General features: G+C 41.3%; 3 protein-coding genes across 6 annotated transcripts in view; 2 read left to right on the top strand and 1 right to left on the bottom strand.

The window, feature by feature from the left end:
* The first annotated feature begins 371 nt into the window (after positions 1 to 371).
* On the top strand, positions 372 to 4,783 carry fam161b (FAM161 centrosomal protein B). Its single transcript, XM_085766811.1, has 8 exons — positions 372 to 594; positions 678 to 1,195; positions 1,639 to 1,934; positions 3,108 to 3,226; positions 3,593 to 3,760; positions 3,880 to 3,979; positions 4,066 to 4,241; positions 4,491 to 4,783. The coding sequence occupies exons 1-8, from the start codon at positions 386 to 388 to the stop codon at positions 4,570 to 4,572; spliced, it is 1,668 nt and encodes a 555-aa protein (XP_085622937.1). The 5' UTR covers positions 372 to 385; the 3' UTR covers positions 4,573 to 4,783.
* Positions 4,784 to 6,665: 1,882 nt separating this feature from the next.
* Positions 6,666 to 8,701, top strand: ngb (neuroglobin). 3 transcript variants are annotated; one of them, XM_085766812.1, is made up of 5 exons: positions 6,666 to 6,939; positions 7,050 to 7,284; positions 7,744 to 7,852; positions 7,965 to 8,084; positions 8,196 to 8,701. In XM_085766812.1, the coding sequence occupies exons 2-5, from the start codon at positions 7,187 to 7,189 to the stop codon at positions 8,346 to 8,348; spliced, it is 480 nt and encodes a 159-aa protein (XP_085622938.1). In that variant the 5' UTR covers positions 6,666 to 6,939; positions 7,050 to 7,186; the 3' UTR covers positions 8,349 to 8,701. The 3 variants fall into 3 exon arrangements, with proteins under 3 accessions (XP_085622938.1, XP_085622940.1, XP_085622939.1); XM_085766814.1 differs by having other exon boundaries at positions 6,745 to 6,939; positions 7,129 to 7,284; positions 8,196 to 8,576; XM_085766813.1 differs by lacking the exon at positions 6,666 to 6,939 and having other exon boundaries at positions 7,020 to 7,284; positions 8,196 to 8,576.
* Positions 8,702 to 15,452: 6,751 nt separating this feature from the next.
* The window catches only part of tmem63c (transmembrane protein 63C), a 30,862-nt gene continuing 25,216 nt past the window's right edge, over positions 15,453 to 21,098 (bottom strand). For both annotated transcript variants that reach the window (XM_085767324.1, XM_085767325.1), the window contains exons 16-23: positions 20,451 to 20,537; positions 20,138 to 20,203; positions 19,888 to 20,050; positions 19,685 to 19,790; positions 17,956 to 18,123; positions 17,749 to 17,861; positions 17,583 to 17,657; positions 15,453 to 17,410 (exon numbers count right to left, since the gene is read on the bottom strand). In XM_085767324.1, coding sequence (XP_085623450.1) covers positions 17,171 to 17,410; positions 17,583 to 17,657; positions 17,749 to 17,861; positions 17,956 to 18,123; positions 19,685 to 19,790; positions 19,888 to 20,050; positions 20,138 to 20,203; positions 20,451 to 20,537 — 1,018 coding nt within the window. In that variant the 3' untranslated portion in view covers positions 15,453 to 17,170. The remainder of the gene's footprint in view (positions 17,411 to 17,582; positions 17,658 to 17,748; positions 17,862 to 17,955; positions 18,124 to 19,684; positions 19,791 to 19,887; positions 20,051 to 20,137; positions 20,204 to 20,450; positions 20,538 to 21,098) is intronic.

Here is a 21,098-nt window from a genome sequence, read left to right as displayed (position 1 = left end):
ATGAGGATTATCGTTATTGATAAATACGTACATTGTTGGATCAAAATTGCATATTACAGCTGGTAATTACAGATGTGTCTGACTCTGATGACTCTAAGTAAGACTAGAGGTTCTGCACTTAAATGACCTTTTAATATGTGACATTATTACACTGCTGATACTAATGCGTTAGTGTTTTTGTTGTGGAATAGAAACATAGAGTACCATAAAATGGGAATACTGTAAAGTAAAATGCAACCCCCCTCTGCACTGTCCTCAGGCACTGTACCTGAACAAACACATTGCTGCTTTCCATCACATTTTCTAATAGACATAAATAGTTTAAAAGCAGTGAGCAAAGCATTTATGCCTGTTGTTAATCCTTGTTTTTTTTTCTCAGACAAACATGTCAAAGGTAGAGGCCCTGCTGGAAGATAGACTCAGATCAGAGTTGATGCTGAAGCAGCAGCTGAAGAGCCTGAGTGAGACCCTCAGACAGCAGCTGCAGGAGGCAGAGAAGAGACAGACAGAGGAGTTGGAGAGGAGGATTCATCAGAACGCTCTCCTGTCAACACAAAAGTCTAGTGATAAAAAAGAAGTCAACCGTCAGGCCAAGTGGGTATTCTCAACTCTCTTTTATGTTTTGTTTTAGCTATGATGCACCTATTTTCTTAAAGAACATTTTACTATTTTTTCAGACATGTAGGAATGACCATCTCCACATCTGGCCTTACCTCAGACAAAGAGATGTCCCATCACCCCAGACAGTCAGAGATGGCCAACGCATCTTCTGCAGCAGTGGTATCTTCAACAAACGAGAGACATTGCTTTGTCGGTACTTCCTCACTGACTCCTGATAAAACACATCTATGTGAAAAGGCGGCATCGCTTAAAACAACACAGATGAACAAAGAGGAGGAGGCCGAGGCTGAATGTCAGAGGAAGTTTTGTGCTGTCCCAGTGCCCAGCCATGTCAGCCAGCCCCTCTATCAGGAGGTGATGGAGCTGAGGGAGAAGGAGAGAAAGCAGTGTCACGAGCAGAGGAAGAACTTCTTACTCTCCATACAGAAACCCTTCAGCTTCCAGGAGAGAGAAAAGGAGAAAAGGGAGAAGCTGATAACTACATTAAACCAAGTCTTACAGGTTCAGAAAAACAAGATTCCTACTGTAAGAAAACATAAAGTAGAAAGGGGCGCACTAAATTCTGATTTAAAAGGTGGGTTGATTGATTTGTTTTCCTCCAAATGGGATGATGCTGGCTAGTGGAGTGTATGGTACCGTAGACTGCCAGTTTAGGATGTTACCAGTCAGTGTTTCCATACATTTACTGCGTGGGAAATTGCATTCAATCAAAGAGTGATGTTTTCTTATCAGATTGTTCCATTTTTTATAGTTTAAAAACTAAACTATTCTAGGTGAATTCATAATGAAAATGATTGTTATTTGCAGCCCTATATAAAATCAGTTTGTTTTTCAGACTTTGAACATTTCCTGAATTACCATAATTTGCCTGTAACAAATTATCTCAAACCAAACTGTCAACACATCTAATTGATACCATTTCATATTAAATACATATATAAAAAGCTTCTAATACAGTTTACATAGTGGCATGATGACTACAGCTTCTGCCTTATCTTACTCTAATTCTGCACACAGGCCAGGAGGAGGTATGCAGTCCACCGCGACAGGAGAATGTCATTGTGTCCTGCAGCCCGAAACTTCGCACTGCTGAGCGAACCAGGAAAGAGAAGCTTGGATTCCTGGATGAGAAGCCGAGCTTTCAGCCCAAAATCATCCATCAGGCCCCTGACTTCAGCAGGCTACACAAGGCATTGCAGACAGAGGCTCTGAGAAAAACACAGACGAGAGAAGTGACAAAGTGTGAACCCTTTCACCTCAGGACATCAGCTCTCCCAGCGAGGCAAAGCAGGATGAGCTCAGAAAACACTCAGGTAAAACACTTTATTCACCCCAGCTGTTTTGTTTACTCTGTTTAATTGTTTTTTTTTTGTTGCCTTAGTCTTTACAATGCATTTTGATGTAATTACTTCTCAGAGTGTCACATCAGTAAATGTGAAGGACAGTGTCTGTGGTCAGGACACAGTGTTTCGTGAGGAGTTTCATAAGAAGACATCCAGGTCCCGATGGTTTCACGATGCAGTTCTCCATCACAACTTCAGAAGTTCTCTGTTTGCAGTTCAGGACACATTGGTCCATCACTTATCAAGTCAATAATACCCATCTCTTTTTTAAGGAAGACAGGAAACCGTTAAACTCTCCTGTTTAAAAAGGTCTGGGTCAGTTGTTGCACAAAATGTACAGAAACTGGCCCAGGGACAGATGATTACCCTGCAGTTTTTTTGGGGACTGTATAATGGTCCCTTGTGTGTTCCCTCAACACCCAGAGGTGTGTATATCATAAAATGTGACAAAGGGATTTGACCAGGTTGTATTTATTTTTATTTTTTATGCCTGGGAGCAATTTGTTTGATGATAAGGATTTACAGTATGGTTTAGGTTTTTCCATGTCCTGTGTGTTATTTTTGAGGTGGTTCCAACCACTTCCCTCAGATGTGGAAGTTATTTAAGATTTGTACACTAGGCCACCAACAACGACAGTGTTCGCTTCTCACTGTCTTTCAACTTTTTTCTACTTTGTGATTTATGGATTTTAACCCAAACTCCATTTCCACAGTACTTGTTATACTTTAGAAACATACTGTATATTGTTCGCTTGTGTTCTTCAAATAGCACTACAACAATCCCATGTATGTTCAGTTTGTCATTACAGAGTAAGATCAATTATAACTAATTAAGTTAGAATAGCTATGATTGAAACTTGAAGTTTCCCAAGTGCTAAGATGAACTTTATAATCAGTGAAAGTTTTTCGCCACAAACCCCTATGTTTTGTCTTTTGAGTGAAGAAATTTCTAACTTAGTTTAATTCATGCAAAATGAGGTCAACCAATACATTTTCTTTCCAATTTAGTTTAATTCATGCAAAATGAGGTCAACCAATACATTTTCTTTTGTAACTTAGTTTAATTCATGCAAAATGAGGTCAACCAATACATTTTCTTTTGATTTCATCAAGGAAATTTTTTTCTCTCTCTCTTCTTAACAGGAACCAAAAATAAATCCCCTCAGTAGAAGCAAGTCACTTGGGGCCTTAACGTCTCTGTCCACGGACACTCTCCCCTTGTACATTACAGATTCTGTGAGGAAGCGCTGCACGGCCATCAGGTGAGCTGGATTATTTGGTATGACTGTTAAAGTTTTCTATTCAAAATGTCTGCGGTTACACTTTACTTGAAGGTATCGTCATAAGAGTGACATGACACTGTCATAAGAGCGACAACGTGTCATAAACATTATGTCAATGTCATAACGTTGTCATTAAGTGTCATTTGGTTTTTGTAGGGTTAGGTTTAGGGTTAGGGTTAGGGTTAACCAAATGACACTTAATGACAACGTTATGACATTGACATAACGTTTATGACACGTTCATGACTGTGTCATGTCACTCTTATGACGATACCTTCAAGTAAAGTGTTACCATGTCTGCGCACAAATATTTGGATCTACTGATGTATATTTTTACTTTTACAGAAAGTCAATGGAGATGAGGGATAGTAAGAACCAAGAGAGTGCAGACTGGTTGAGGAAGTACCAAATGAGGTCCCAGGCCATGAAAAAGACAGTTGCCCTCCATGCAAAGCTACTGGACCCACACAGCAGCTTGAAAGAAGTGAATAATGAAAAACTAAAGCTCCATATGTGAGTCCTGGTCAAAAGACACAATTCATTGCAGTGTTTTTCAGCCTTTTTGACTCACATCACAACAACCACACACGCTTGCCACAGCAGCTCAAAATATAATCTTCTCTTTCATGAAGGGCGGCTGACCGACAAAGGACAAGAGAATACATGAAGGAGTTACGGAACATGAAAGCACGAGTCAGTGAACGACCTTACTTGTTCGAACAGGTGAAACAGGTAAGCGACACAAGGCTTGAACGTTGCATCATATTGTAAAGCGACATGCAACTCCAGTGGGAGTAACTTAGTGTTTTTACTGGCAGAGAAATGCGAAGGCTCAAGCAGAGCAGACATACAGAGAAAAGCTGAGGAAAGCTGGGTTTAAGGAGCAATTTATTGAAGAAAACGGAGCAACAACTGAAGGAACATCAGTCTCGTCTAGTTCTGAGGACGATGCAGACGTGAATACCCACAGCAATGAAAAAAACATTCATAGCAGGTATGCAGTGTGAGAATTTTTAGCAAGTTTTGTTCATCCACTATGTAATCCCACTGTGTCCGGTAAAATTATGAATAGCACTACTGCTGCAGAGCCAAGGACTTCATGTGGTTTGGTCATATTACATTACATAATTTTCTGAGTTCGCCCTGCTGTCTTTCTGCGAAGAAAAGACAAATAACTGCAGCCAAGCAAAAGTTGGATGTAATTACAATATAGCCGTTTTCTAACCCAACATGTCTGATTTAGGGAAGAAAATGTAGACGACGGGGAGAAAATTGAAGATGTGGAAGAGGAGAGCGTGAAGTCCAAAGGGGAAGAAATGCCATGATCAAAAAGGGTCAGGCGGCACAGAGTTTTCTGTGGCCTCTCCACCAGAAAACAACACTGTCCTCAAAAATGATTCATGTCACGGCTAACTATCCGCACCAAACGTTTGATAGTTTAAGATGTGCAACCATAAATTATGAAATTACAAAACATCTGGACTTTACAGTCTCAAAAGTTGGGGATTACAACTGGAAGAAAATAAAACTTTATAGTATACTGTATATGTTTATGTGTACTTAATATTTTTATATGCTTTGAGTTTAACACACTCTCCCATATATACAGATCTGCGTAACATTTCAAGCAGATTAAACTGGGAATAAAAAGGCTACTTTTGGTTTTATGACAACAATTGTGCTAAGGAATATATGAAGACTGTAATTTCAAGGATGATGAGCACTTGGTAACCAGAATAAACAATTCAAAAACAAAATTAAGACACCAGCTGAAAGTCTGACATTGATTTGATTTATTTTAACCAGCTTGAAATTTTAATAGCCATATAAAATGAATTATACTTATGCAGTGAGATATTGTATCTGCTACTGTTCTTAGATGTATTTTATTTAGTTTACTTAAAAATCAAATAAACGTTTTAATTGGGCAGAGCCTGTGAGGACACCAGGCGTCTGACATGGCTGGGTTAAACCTTCCAGTCATTCCTACCGCCACTCTGCCACCTAAATAAACAGCCCTCACTGTGCATCTGCATCCACACAGACCGGTTCGGAGGTCAACTCTGGGCCCACAGACCCACATCAAATGCTCGTGTTTTTCCGCTTTAGCTGTTTGCTCGTCCTCAGGCAGTTGAAAGATCATTTTAACTTACAAACCACATGGGAATGTCTGAATAAGTAAATAATCATAATCAAAAAGTCATCATGGCCACCAGTACATACCATATGGTTACTTTTGTAGGCTAGTGGGTCACATGTTGAAGCTGCTGAAGTCATGAGGTCAGGGTTAAATAGTAGAAATCACACGGCAGTTTTTCTTAAAATAACTCAACTGCAATCTTATGTTTGAAAAATGTACCACCCAGATAAATGCCCTTGATATTATGAATAATTATGATTCATTTTTTGCTTCCAGACTTATTTACATGCAGAGAAACGCTGATTGTAACCGTCTTCAATTTAACTGTCACGGTTTTCATTAAATAAGTATGATTCATTTTGCATAATAACCAAGATAGGAAAAATTGATTGAAACGTTGTCACGTGGTTCTTATAGATGTAATAAATTGTCCCTTCCTTGAGATCTCAAACATCACATGACAAAGCTTCAAGGGCTCCATCCTGTCAGGTTGTCATGGGAACCGTGTATCACTCCCCTCTCTGCTTTATAGTCCCTCAGGAGAACACTGTGCACCTCTGATTCCCCGGTGCACGGCTGAAAACAAAACCAATCTCGCCCAACCTGTTAGATAATATCCGAGCGGGAGCCTGCGTTTGTGAAATGCGCGAGGAAGCAGACGCCTGTGGCATCTCTTTAAACAAACTGTGGAGCGGTGCGGATGTGTGTGGAGGCTGAGAAAGGGAACAAACACATCTCATTTAGATTAATGAGAGGCCATGCTCTTGGCCACCAAATGTTATGATCACGCTGTTTGAGGAGTGGCTCTACTTACTGGATGAACAATATAATTTCACCAAGGTGGTGTGTTCAGGTCTCTTATTATTCCAGCCGCTGTACAATATTAAAATTCCCACACATTTAATTCTGTAAATGCACGGTTTGCAAATGTAGGCAGTGGAGGACACACCCTAGAAGAGATGATATAGGCCTCAGATGGACTTTACCTGTGTTAAAACATCAGCAATTTCACTATATGAAATGCTTAGGTTGCTTATTTTGTTAGGTTGTTCATTTTAATTCCTTGTTTATTCAAACTCGCGTGAAAGTGCAAAGGCCAAGTATTTACATAAGTGCAGTTTATGTTGTGAGCGGAGAGTTGTGTGTGCACGTTGTTGAGTCTCTGTGTGTTTGAGTCCTCGGTTCACCTGCAGGAGGAGCTGTGGCTCGCTGTAGCCTCTCTGGAGCAGAAGAGAGAGATCCCTCTTTTTCTCCTTCAGTGGCATGAATAATATCCCCAGTGCTGGAGAGAGAGCATATCAAGAGGCAAACGGGAAGGGGAGAGAGATAGCAGCCAGTTTGACAGATAAGAGCGTGGCAGAACTTGTCTCCCTGACTGCACCGTGGGCCGGGGGAAAAGAGAGAGCAAGTGCACCAGAGTGTCAGGCAAGGCTACTGCCTGCACACACTCAAACACACTCACACACACACATACACACACACAGACAGACAGACAGACCCCTCAGCTTGACATCACCAGAAGAAGTTCAGAGAGAAGACTGACCTCAAGAAGGTACAGTATGTGTGTGCGTCTTTAGCCTAGGAGTCATATCTCCTGCAGCCGTTGTCCCCTCTGAAACATCCTGTTGTTGCACTCACTTGATGCTTCACTTTGTTTTCCAGGTGGGTTGGCCGAAAGTTTCGCTTGCGGATTCACTCCAGTGTTATGGCTTTCCTCAAACTGAGGCTTCTTGTCCTGTAGAGGAGTTGTGTGTTTCCCCTGTAGAAGAACTTGTCTCGCGTTACCAGCCCGAGGGAGGATGGAGAAGCTGTCAGGGAAGGACAAGGAGCTGATAAGAGGCAGCTGGGAGAGTCTGGGCAAGAACAAAGTTCCTCATGGTGTCGTCATGTTTTCCAGGTAATGTCCCGCACATTTAGCACGATGCAAACAGAATAAGACAGCAAAGTGACTTGTTAGAGAAGATTTCAGGTTGAGGTTGTTATTCTGTGCAGTTATCCCCTCATTTACATGCATTATGACACTTAATACACATGCAATAGTGGTAATGTTTTCTGTGTAGTTTGCTTTATAATTGTGGTGTCAGAATATGTAACACAGGTGTGCAGAGAGAATCAGGATAGGATCCTTCGTTTGCACACTTTCACCGTGCAGGCACCGGAGGCTTGACTTGTTGCTTGGCGACAGACTGCAATAATCCACAATTTACTTTGAGACAGCTGCCGATAAATCAGACTCTAGCAGGAGAGATTTGTAGATGTATGATTAACAGATTGATTCTGTGTCCGTGTGCAGTGTTTGGCAACCCAGTGCCGTTTGTATACACCTATAGAACAGTGTGGTATTTGTCTGTGGTAGACTGTTTGAGCTGGACCCTGCGCTGCTCAGCCTTTTCCACTACAGTACAAACTGTGGCTCCACACAAGACTGCCTCTCCAGCCCCGAGTTCTTGGAACATGTCACCAAGGTGAGCATCGTCCACCACAGTGACCGCCACAAGTATACACACATTTGAAGGGTTTTTTTCTTATGCACACTTTGCTTGTGTATCTGTGTGTGTGTGTTTTGCGTGTTTTTAGGTGATGCTTGTGATCGATGCAGCAGTCAGCCACCTGGACGACCTTCACACCTTGGAGGACTTTCTCCTCAACCTTGGGAGGAAGCATCAGGCAGTGGGGGTCAACACACAGTCATTTGCTGTAGGACCAACATCTTACACCACAACCCTAAAAAAAGAAAAAGAAAAAAGCAATTTCACAAGTGGATGAGCCGAGTAAAGAATATTTTATTCTGTTTGTTTGTTTCTGCAGGTGGTGGGAGAGTCTCTTCTCTACATGCTGCAGTGCAGTCTGGGCCAAGCCTACACGGCGCCGCTGCGTCAGGCCTGGCTCAACATGTACAGCATCGTGGTCGCAGCCATGAGCCGAGGGTGGGCCAAGAACGGCGAGGACAAGGCCGACTGAGGTGCGCAGCGGGAGCTGCTGAGCAGTTGCTGTCAAATCACTCAACATGGTTGCCATGGAATAAGGTTGTGTAACTTGCAGCGTTGTGGCTTTGGCTGCTGTACATTTGCTCTGTGAGTGGGGTCGCATAGCGTAGCGATTGTATGGTGTGGTTGCACTTTACAATTGGATCGACCAATCACAGAGTTTGTTTTCTTTGCTGTGGATATTTTAGCTACCAGATGAGGCTGTGAGGGTCTGAGCCACTCTGGTTTGGTTTATCTGAGTTTGGATCTGTAATCTGAGCTCCTCACACTGAGAAAAAGGAAAACAGTTTTGTCTCTTTGTACATAATGGCTTTAATATATATATATGTATATCTATATGTGTATATATTTATATATATATACATATATATATATATATATACTCAGACGATACCAGTGACTGTAGTGGTCTTTGTGATGTATATTAAAAGAGTTGCACAATTGTGAAACAATAGATATTATATTTAAGCATCACACACTACTCAAACTGTGATGGTTACTGTGGCCAGCACGGCAGCTCTCTATCATACTGGAACACAGTGATATTTTTCAATACACATTCAGACCTTTGGGACAAAGCAATGTGACCTTAAAGAAAGAAAATCCTATCACCTTAATCGCAATCATTACTGTGTTGTTGTTTTTTATTATTATTAATATTAATATTGCACATCACCACACCTCTTTCTGTGTGTGACTTTGTCATCAAACATTTAACCTACTGATGACAAGCAAAGCAAATTTTTAACAATGATCTCCAATAGCTAATGACAAGAACTGTTACACTCTGATAGCTTTCTCCAGTGATCTATGACTGTTAAAAAGGCATCCGAGTGCACCTTTCTCCACATGGTGTGTGATGCGCTCCCCTGTAGAGGTTGTGAGTATTTCAATAGGCTCCAGCTGACTGTTAAACTCTCACTACTAGACTGTTATGTGACCTTATGAGCTTAAAAGTATAAAGGCACTTTGGAGGAATTTTGTTTTGTTGTGCTCTAGTCGCTTCTGTCAGTGATGATTATTTACCGTGTTGTTGTGGCTACTAACGTAGTATTACCTCGGCTTTAGAGGTGTAGAAAAGCAGAGTGGCCTGTGTTAATCTAGCACAGACAACTACCTGGATTTGTTTAGGATCATGAAACAGCGGCTGACTTAATGATGACTATTATCTTTACAATTTATCAACTGAAAACCAATAATGCAGAGATACTGTGTGGTTACACCATCCGGTATGTGTGATATGTTTCTTCTGCCATGACACTGTATGTATCATCCTCAGCTGTTATTTACATTCATGATCATGATGCCAAGTAACTTAGCAACAGTGCGCCAAGTATTAGATAATAACACCATACAACTGTAAATCCAAGCTGCTGATATGTGGTTATTATCGCTTTAGTCTGAGTTTACATTTATAAAGTTTATTTTTATATTCTGAAATGTTATGTAAATGTTTATTTAAAAAGCATTGATTTGTTTTGATGTACAGTATATTATCCAAAGGTATATAACCTTGTGTTCATTTCCTATTAATGATCCCAATACAAGATAACTAAAATCTGCTATTGTTAAACAAGTTTAATCTATTCAGTATCAATCAGTATAATAGAATTATTATCAGTATAATAGAATTATTATCAACTTTTAAATGTGCAATCCTCACAGATAATTATAAAAGTTTTCTATTGAACTATTATATCCCTCCAAGGTTCAGTCTGTACTGTCCAGCCCACAGGTGTAATGTTTGTTAACTGTCTGTGTAGGTGGTGTATTATTTATAGTGATTCTTTTCTTAGTATCAGTACACAGCCCTATGCAGGTTGTTGTTCTCCATGTCTCTACTTTTCACTCTACCTGACATTAGGTCTCTTTAGCAGGCATGACTGACAACTGGCTTGTTATCCCATTAACATCCAGCTCTGTACATATTGGGTGTGTTTCTGTCTACCTCATTCATTATTATCAGCTGCTACTGAACAGCGATAACTTCACCTAGTTATCCTTCAACCAAAATAAATAAATAAATGAAAAAAAAAAGAAAGAAAAACGCACATAATTATTTAAAACAAGCACGCACTCTTTGTAAACTGGAATCCATCCTACACTTTAAAGGAAAACATGTTGTGTGCTTACTGGAGACTAAATAAAGTGATCTTCTGTGGATATTTTACTGCTAAATGAGGTCAGTGTGTTTTCCTCTTGCTCTCAGATTGTTTGTCACAGACGTGATGATGGTTACAACACAACAGTCAGCGTTTGAAATCAATCACACGATGCCTGATTTCCTTCCCACTGACAGCCCATCTCCTAGTGTTACATAAGATCCAAGCTTCGAATGGCTCATCGCCCTTGGCTACAGAGACGAGGGCGACTTCAGGCACATCAGCCCACTTACTCATGCAACTGCACAATGTCACATCACGGTTGTTTACAGAATTTCACAAAATTGTCAGGAAATTTCACCAATTCTGCTTTTAAAATGCAGATTGCTGTTTTTTTTTTTACTTTCCTCTAAACACAAGTAAAAACCTTACACATATTTGCATGTGATGTGTTGCTGCGTGAACACCAGTTTGCCTGTAGCCTACAGTATGTGTGTAGGTGAAGCCATAGTAATGAGGGAAATGGAGAAGGGAGGGTATAGTTGTGATGAGTTATCTTATAATACACAGGGCTCATTTCTCCCTTCTACAATTTGCTTGTATCATTGTAAAAGTCACATCCATGAGCTGGCTGTCTGTTCTGCTGTTGGAGCAGTTGCTGACATGGCCTTAATCTGTCGTCCCTGCACTGCCAACAGTATCCTCACCCTCTCTGTCCCGCTAAGAGTCTGCTGTGTTTATGTTGGATCCATGCTCCGTGTCTCGCTGCAGCCTCAGGAACACTGAGCCAGACCTGTCTGGTCACTGGGCTTCATGGAGGCTCTGGCTTGACCCTTCTCTCAGGTCACCAATGGTTAGACTGGAGCAAAAAAAAAAAAGAAAATCCAGTAAGCTGTGAGCTAAATTCTCTTGTTGGTAATTAATTAATCAGTCCCTGTGGTTCCGCAGTCTTACCTTGTTGTGTACGAGGATGTGCTCGTGAAGGCTGTCGTCTGGAGCGGGAGTCTGTGAGAAAAGACATAACACACATTATTTTTAGAAAGTCTGCAATGTGTTTTGGAATGAAGGGGGTATTCGACGTTGTCATGGCAACTGTTAAGTGATGGTCCAGAGTCGTACATGTGTGTGTGTGCGTGTGTGTGTTTGTTTTCGATGAAGAGGGGAGGAAAGCAAGGCAAGGCGCTGCTCCATCACTCAGTCATCCTTAATCACGCTGTGGAGTGGGACAGAGACCGCGGGTGCAGGATCAGGTTAATAAGGTTTGCTCTGATAGGTCTGGAGGAGCTGCAGCCTGCAACACGAGCCAGTGGGAAAAGGCTGGCTGTCTGTCTGTCTGTCTGTCTGTCAGCAGCTGCAACAGTTACTGTAGTGCAAACATGAAGCACAGTCAGATAAAGGATGAAGCTGGTGTTTGTCATATACTGTATAATCTGACTGTAAACAAATCCCATGAAAAGATTGAGATGGCGTACTGTATGTCAGTTTCTCTCTGCTTTCTGAATCCCATATCCTGTTTGTGGTGGTTAATGCTGCAGGTGTGAATGTTGTTTCATTCAGGAAAGGCTGAGTTACAGTAATTCCCTAAAACATTTGTGTACAGTAGATTTGAACAAATATTAGAGTAAATAGTTTATTTGGTTGGTGTTTCAGCTGTGGGTAAATACACAGAGATCAGAGGAATGAGACATATCAGACTTTGGCTACACAGACAAAAGTCAATTAGGATCCATTCATTTTGTTTTCTTACTGGTCTTATCCCTTAATGGAGTGTGTAAGAGGATCAGCTGAAGCAAAGAAATCTGGTGAATTCTTCAAGGACAAATTTATCACAGTGTGAGTTTGAAAAGGGTATCCAATTAAACCCTCTGACAAGTGATTTTCTATGGGTTTTTCCCACAAGGTTTTCCTTGTTAAGCTGCAAGTCCAAAAATACAACAGGTTAAGTGCTACATTAGGTAACTGTTCTTGACGTAGTGAGATTTACTGTAATAGAAGAGGGGGATGCTGATGTATATCATACTGGATACGACGGCTGCCTATACCTGAAACCTTCTCAGTTCAAAAAGGTAATCCCCATCAAATTGGTAAAACAATGTCAGCATGTTCTTTGGACTGAAATTTGAAAAAGATTGTGTGATATGATTGAAAGCTACACCTACTTTTTCCAAGGCCAGGAGCCCACTGTCAGCCTCTCAGAACATCCTGCTATTGACAGACAGTGAAGGCCTTTGTGTTCAGATTGTTTGTGTCAACTGCTTTTCCAGGGTCATAGGATGAACCTTGAATCTCAATGCCCTGCTAAGAATTATATATATAAATGTTGGAAGAATGCACACCCCAGGGCAGATTCCATACTAATCAGCCAGCCTATTACTTTGAGCTTCTATATTATGTAAATATTAAACAACACTGACTTATTAAACTGTATTTGCATGCTGAAACTAAGCCACATGGGAGTGACAATATGGTTGCTGCAGGAGGCAGACACATTTTCTATTCTAGGCATCTGGGCAGGAGAAAGGCGAGCGGCGGGTCACGTACCCAGAGGAATTCACCTTTCACTGAGAAGCGGGCTCTCGGCAGTTGCCACGGGTGACAGGGGAAATGTCAGGGACCTTTCTCTCTTTCATAACTCTTAGTAATGAAGCAGCATTGTATATAATGACGGGCGATGGCATGCTTTGGGGTTTTTCAACCACCTTACGATCCTGTTTGGAAAAGAAACTTGTGCACCACTTTGTTGGAACAGTATCTTCAGCTGCAGCACTATGGTGTTACCACTTTCCAATGTGGTTTGGATAAAAGCAGATGCTCATGCAATTAATTGCACCATCCACCCACTGATGTGGTTTCAGGGGCCCATGAGGTCTATAGTATGTACTGAGGCTTGTCCTGAGGCTAGTTTGTATGCACACACACTCGGCCAACATGCACCTGCATTCATTATCCGACTCTCCCCTGCTGTTTTAGATGGAGGTGTCTGCTTTGTGCTTGTCTGTGGAAAGAGGGTCTGATCGGAGGAATCACTGTAGTATGACACCTTGAGAAATGTGTTTGTTTTTGTCGTGAGTTCAGTGACAAGATATCACTCAGCTCAGAAGCCAGTTTGCTATGGCTTAACGCAAAGCCTGGAAACAGAGGACAGACTGCCTGGCTCTGTCTAATTGTAAAACAAATCCACCTTGCAGCATCTCTAATGCTCATATGTGTTGTGTTTTATCTCACTAGTTTGTCTATTAAATCCCAACTGCAAAAAATAGCTTTTTCATTTAATCATGTTTGCTTCCCCTCAGCTCTAGATTCACATTTATCTTGAAGTATTAGTCTGAATGAGTGTTATTGATGTCGTCATTAGTCCTTTGATGGGAGCAAATAACTGAACTTTTTGAAAAATATTAAACCACTTATCTAATTAAACTGGTCAGTTTTAGTGTTAAGATATTGACTAAAGAAAATGTACACATTTCCTGAAAGCATGCTGTGCACATTACACTACTACTTACCACATGAAGTCTGACTCAGTGGCTCTCAGAAGCCCTTCATCATAGACCACAGTAGAGGAGAGTAATGAGGAGGTCATGGCACAAGATGAGTGGATTGAGCTGAATTAATTTTAATTTCAGATCACAGCACTTCACTTTTGACAGATGAAGACTCGTTAGCCTGACAGATGAATCTCAAAGGCAGACTATCCATTGACCTCAGCCTTCTTGGCGATAATACAACCCACATTTACAGCAGGCTAAAGTTTGAAAATCATGTATGAGACACACATTTCGTAACCAAGAGCAGAAAGGAATCGACACGTCTGGAAAGCTAATGTATCTACCCAGTATATGAACAGACATGACAGGATACAATAAAACTAGTTAAGCCTGAAAATGGACAATCCTTTCCTTGCATGGCTGTTTGAGCTAAGAATATCCTAATAAGTTTTACTTTGTATTTTTCAAAGGAAAGCACGTTTAATGATCTGTGAAACAAGCTTCTGGAAGAGAAACCCACAGGAGATGCTCTTTGATGTTTTTTTTTTTTCCCAAACAGATTTTACTTCATGATTCTGTGCACTGACCACTTCAGACCCTCTCTGCAGCCAGCTTTCATCTGTTTTATACAGCATGAGGAACTAGAATTAGATTTCTTGTAAAATGGAGCAATACATTTCATTTTATGAAATAATATGCCGTTAATTTTTAAGAAAGCACAAATGAAAAAAAAAAAAGTTTGAAAACTTCACATCACAGGCATGTGATTTTTCTTTTCATGATTAAAGTTAGAGTAAACCCTCTCAGAACATAAAATGGACTCAAATCCATTTAGCTGTTTTGTGAAATAACTGATGTGAACTGGTCAACAACAGGACTGTCACTATTAGTCAAACTTGTTGAGACGTAAGACAAACAGCTTTTAAAGCTGAAAAAGAGCTGCATCATACGAAGGTCTATGTGGTCAGAGAAAGCAGCAGCTGAGAACTGATTGAAATCAACAAGGCCACGATACAAAACATCTTAAAAAGCAACAACTGCTGTGACATAACGACACAGTAAGTTAGCTTCGTGTTGAGCTGAAGTTCGCTTGTTCCAGAGCTTTCAACCACGTCACGCTGTCTGCATCAGCAGATATAGTTTGCTGACCTGAGAATTTCGTGTTAGCTACTGTTACACTAGATTCATGGGTCATTCTTGAAAGCTCCAGAAAAAGTTAAGTAAGAGCAAACGGAGCAAACGTATCTGCTGATGAAGACCATGTGACATGATAGAAAGTTATTCAAGAGAAGGTAGAAAGCGGATCTTGTGTTAGGATTGTTCTGTTAATATCTTAGTGGAAGGAAGTCACTGCTAAACTAACCTGTTAGTGAGCATGAAGTCACTGCTCTGGGTTGTTGAGTTTTTTGTGTTTGTTTTTGTGTTGTCATGACTTGGTTGTTTACCTGCTCTTTAGTTTAGTCCATGCAGCATATTTCAGGCCATGCTGGATTGTCACACAAAAGGGAGTTTTTTTTTTTTCAAGGCACAGCAAGAGACATGAAAAACAAACTACAATCTAGTTTACATTCAGATTGATGAGAAAAAAAAAACTTTCATGAAAATAATCCAAAAATACAAAACTTGCCGACATACAACAAATCAATGGGTCAAAGGTGGTAAACTTCAGTTAAGGATACAAATGCATACCTCATTTTTACAACATAGCTGACATGCAGTGGTCTGTGACTGAAATCATGGTGAAGAGTGGCGTTTGAATATCGCAACGTTTTAGCACAGAAACATTTGGACGCTAAACAAATGAAAGTGAATTAAACTGAACTGTCTGAATTTTAGTTTTCAGTATTTTTGAAACTTTAGTAGAAACATGAAGTGTAATTATAGCTGACATAATTAGCAAAATTAATGAAGTTATAGAAATTTCCATTTTTGTCTTGTAGACTCCGTGATATACTCTCAAAATGTTGTAAATCCAGGATGTGCTTCTAATTTCAGGGTCTCTGGTTCACTTTCTTGCTAGGCGTTAAATGAGGAGATTTGATAGTCCTACTCCTTGTTTTTCTGTTAAAGACAAAGCAAACCCATTCACAGCTACCTTGCAGAATAAGGCTACTAGCCTAACTTGGCTTCTTGTAAGTTACAATAAAAAAAGATGTCGTAACTTTCTGTGTCACCAAGAAATAGTCCTGACCTTGACTCTCTCCCTCTTTTTCTAGTCTTTAAGCTAAACTATACAAAGCTAAGTTTAGTGGCTGCTGGTAATCTCCACATTTATCTCTCAGCAAGAAAACAAATTAGTGTATTTCCCCAAATGTTCAATTATTCATTTAGAATAAAATGTGTATCACATACACGGACCACACAGCATAAACAGGGAATAGTCTGATTAAAATGAGACAGCTCTGCAAATCCTTGACCAGTCTCCAGTGGTCCCCGCCCCCAACCCAAAGCACAATATCAATGACACCAAAAATACTGTAGCAAAAATAGCAACCTTGAATTGATAATAGTTACAAGCTTCAGGTACGGTCGAGCTGCTTGTGCCTCTGTGGAGAGAGTGTACATCTATTACAGTACATCTCTGAGTTACATTCGGCCCTCCGTCTGTCTGCTCTCTCGCTGCAGATGGCTTCACAACTAGCTGCCCTCACCCTCAGCCTCCCCGCGCTCTGCTGCCGGGGAACCAGATATCACCCAGTGCCCAGACCACTCTGTCAGTCTGTCGGGGCAAGCCTGCTCACACCACCCACTCTGATGGGAACTTTCACCTCCGCTCATGTCCAAGTGGCACCGCAAAGACGGAGCATCTCTGATAGATAACCAAAGGCGATTCCACCCTAGTCAATTACTTTGAACCTTTTTAACTTGCAAATGAAGCCACAGAAGAAGATGTTATCCCTGTGATGGAGCATCCAATAGTTCAACTAAAATCATCTGTACATTTAAGTTGTTCTATTAAGTTTGATGTGTCGTTCATGTCCGTTTTGTCTGTCTATACATTTATATTGATGTGTATGATGGATCCTGCTCCTGTATTCTCAAACTCCTTCAGGCTCTTCATCCTTTCTAACAAACCAAGTCTAATCTCGGGGTTTGAGGCAGCTAAGTTGGAGTCTGAGGTCAGTGGCGAAAATGCAGCACTGCAGCATTCAGCAATCTGTGTTCCCCAGGTGAAGGACACGTGGAAATCAGCTTGCAGGATTTTGGTGTTACTGGTGGTAGCCCACGGGGCTGTCCATGAGCGGGCTGGAGCAGTAGGGGTCTGGGGGGTCTTGGAGCTCAGTCTCACGGGTCTGGGCATGGTCTTCCTCGCCCTCCTCCTCCTCCTCCTCCACCTCGTTGTGGCTTGAACCCTGGGAACTCGCCATGGCGCCGTAGCTGTGGTGGGCCGGGGAGGGCATCGGAGTCAAAGCCAGCTCTGGCTCCAGCAGCACGGACGCCACAAAGAGCTGAGGAAGCCAGATTGACATACAGTTTATGATCGTATCACACAGTAAATCATTTAATTCATGGTTATAAATATGGGTTTGTTTTCCTAAATGAGATGGAGAATATCCTTGCACCCAGTTAAGATGTTTTAATCATGTTACTGATTAATTAGAGAAAAATATGGTACTGTACATTGGAGGCGGTGGTTGCTGTTACAGTAGTCCTGTCTGCATCAGTGAATGTCCCCTCTGCTGGCTGATCGGACATCTGAAACAGAGACAATGAAGACTTTTCACTGAATATCACCGGTTCTTCAGATAAACCTGATGTGTCTTCTAGTTGTAGCAGAGCTGCTCACCTGGTAGCTCATCGACTTGTCTGGTTGCTTCCTAAGGCACAAGCGGAAGAGGGAAAAGGCAATACAGCAGAGCAGGGACACTACGTCGAAGAGGGTGATGGGATGCACTGGACCTTTAATAATGAGAGTGAAACAATTTTTAAAAAACACTTAAAGCGTAACAGTTATAGAAACCGTATCAGGACAGAAATGACAGTGATAAAGTACCTAATTTGAGCACAGAGAAGAAGAGCAGCCAGAACATGCAGAGGAGCGGAGCGATGACGACCTGGCTGATGGCTGCTTTGTGAATCCGCTGGCTCAGTTTGGTGGGAACGTATGCATAGTAGATGTTGTATCGGTCAACCATATGCTTCAGGATCACATAGAGAAGACCTAGAGGAGCAGAGTAAAACACATGGATGATGAGCAGGGCCGTTGTATAGGGGAGAAAGGTGATGATAATTCTAGGGGCCCAGCGCCCAGTGGAGCCCACAAAAAACCCCAGTCGTCTAATCTTTGTATGACTGAATTATTCTGCATAAGACCCTGACTAATACTCATAGTGATGCTGCATTAGCATCAAAACAAAGTAGGCTAAATAAAAAATGATAATACATACGTAGTCTAAGAAAAAAAGTGGAAAAGTCAGGGGCCCACTTTAGTATTCTTTCAGGGGCCCCAGAATTCCTAGCAACGGCCCTGCTGATGAGTGTCATAAAAAGAGGGGAAACTTAGGAAATGAACCACATTGTACAGGCAGGAAGGACAAATACTTGATAATAACAAATACAGTATAGTACTATACGTACAGTATATACTACACTTACAAAAAGCCACCTATATGGCCTTCCATTTCAGGTGTTATTGTGCCTTTACTATAATTAATTTGCACATCAGCAAGGTTGGATATGACTTTTGGGTTGTTTAACTTGACTTTGAAACGTCGTTAAAAAAAAAAAAAAAAAAGTACAGTAGTAACAGTATTTCTGGCTCCAGTATGACGTATGATTTCAAAAGGGACATGAAAATGTTGGTTCATTTCTGCAAATTAATATTTTGCACTCTGACTGGAACCACACAGAACCAACACAGCTTCTGATTTAAAGGGATAGTAGCATTTTTTTTAAAGTGGGGTTGTATGATCTACAAATAGCCTCTAAGTACTTTAATTGCAGAAGACTCTCTGCACTCCTCCCGTTAGCAACGCCAGCCCATAGCCCTACCCAGAGATTTACAACATACATTGTTGTGAATGGACCCAAAGAAACGGCCTATTTTCGTGGCCTAAAAGAGGTTTTTACAATGGAACTGTCTATTTTTTTTTCACATAAAACCTCTTTTAGGCCGCGAAAATAGGCCGTTTCTTTGGGTCCATTCACAACAATGTATGTTGTAAATCTCTGGGCAAGGTTATGGGCTGGCGTTGCTAACGGGAGGAGTGTAGAGAGTCTTCTACTGCAATTAAAGTACTTAGGGGCTATTTGTAGATCATACAACCCCACTTTTAAAAAAAATGCTACTATCCCTTTAAGGGCCAATGAGGTTTACTCAACCTGTGAGATTATTTGCCTCAGCTCTGCCACAGAGAATTGTTTGTAAGAATTAAAAGATATACACAGGAAACTACACAGGGGACAGACATGGAGCATCAAGGTATATGAGTTATAAAGAAGTCTGTTTGGACTGATGATCGGGCTGCATTAGTAAATAGAAGCTCGGTGAGCTCTGGGCAGAGACAGGAGCAGAGTGGGCGTCTGGCTCGCAACTCACTGTGTCTGGGTGTCTGGGACTACAGCAGCAAATTCACACAGTCTGCATCGGACTGGCAGGCAGTGGAGGAAAGTGAGGTTAGAGTACGAGGAGAGACAGAGCAGGCACACATGAAAGAGAGAGAAAACAGGGAGAGAAGGAAGAGGTAGATGAGGTTAGAAAAGGGCGACAGCGTCTCGCTCACCGAAGGGCGTAATGATGGGACATGTGATGCTGTAGGTCATGCTAACTGCGAAGATACACATGGTCCAGGCGTACTCCAGGCCAAACTGGAACTCGTAGGCCTGGCTCTGTGGACACAGACACAAACACAGTGAGGGGGGGGGTTTCAAATTTTAAAAATCCATGCTCACATTAAAAACACTGCTGATGAGAGGGTTCACCAACCCTTTTGACATGAATCCGCTCAGCCTGGGACTTTGCAAAGCAGAGGCGGAGGGCGTACACCGTCAGCGCCGGGATACGGAGCAGTTCCATGGACGTGCCGATCAGACTGGACGTGATCACGTAGTTTACAAAGAACGCTCCGTTGTCAGGGAGAAACACACACCTGCAACCAGAAAACAACGTTTAGTGTTGGGCTGCAACGGAAATTCATTTTTAAGATTGCTTCATGCTGAATTTTACTTAAACTTACTGAAATTTGACATCCTTCTCATCCAAAAAGTTGACATCAAAGAGCCAGGTGAAGAACAGGTCCAGACTACAGAAAGAATAAAATATGAAAGGGATGTACATGAAAAAAAAAGAAGTGAAAAATTAAAAAGTGTGAAAAACCTGAAGTGCTGCATAACACTAAGAGTAAAAGTGTGTTTCTTTTATTTTTGTGTGTGTGTTTTTGTTCTCCTTTTGGTTTGGTTTGCATGTATACAGTGATTGCATATGTTTATTTACACAATTAATTATGTATTTTTGATTTTTGTGAGACTGTGTATTTAAAGCAAGTGTACCTGGACAGACCAAGTGAAGGCAGGATGATGACCATGAAGACCAGCAGTAAAACGCACTTGTGCATTGTTACCTGGTTCTCACCAGATCTGAAACATTAAATGACAAACACGAGATCATAAGAACTTATGGATCACTGTGTAATCCGCATCCAGCTCTAAAAAACGCACCTAAACCATTCCCCTCTACATAATAAATGCAGTTGTGTGAAATAATGTAATGCAAAGTCAGCTGACTGTTGGGTTCATTAGCACGAACAACGCTTTTCACTCCAGTAAACAGTTGATTTGCATTCGGTCCCTCGCACATCACGCCTGCACAACACGTTTGTGGGGGTGGTTATGTAAAGACAGGGTGTTCATAGGTGCTGCATGAGGTTGTCTCCCTATGCACGGTTGTTCTGCTCCTCCTCCTACTAGTAGTCACCATGCAGCGCTCCTCTGCGCATGGCGACTACTGTGCATATCATTATCCTCACATGGAGATCTCTATGACAACCTGCCCAGAATAACAGTGCAGGGAGAGTGACAGAGAGAAGGAGAGGAGAGAGAGAGAGGGGAGAGAGTAATAAAGAGCAAGAGGGTGAAAGAGAAGAAAAATAATTGAGATGAAAAAAAAAAAAAAAGAAATGCAGAGAGTTCAGAGGAAGA

This window comes from Trachurus japonicus, chromosome 22, assembly GCF_045865225.1.
Source record: "Trachurus japonicus isolate A0001 chromosome 22, Traja_1.0".
NCBI classification, from domain to species: domain Eukaryota; kingdom Metazoa; phylum Chordata; class Actinopteri; order Carangiformes; family Carangidae; genus Trachurus; species Trachurus japonicus.
This window is presented reverse-complemented; position numbering and strand designations above follow the sequence as displayed.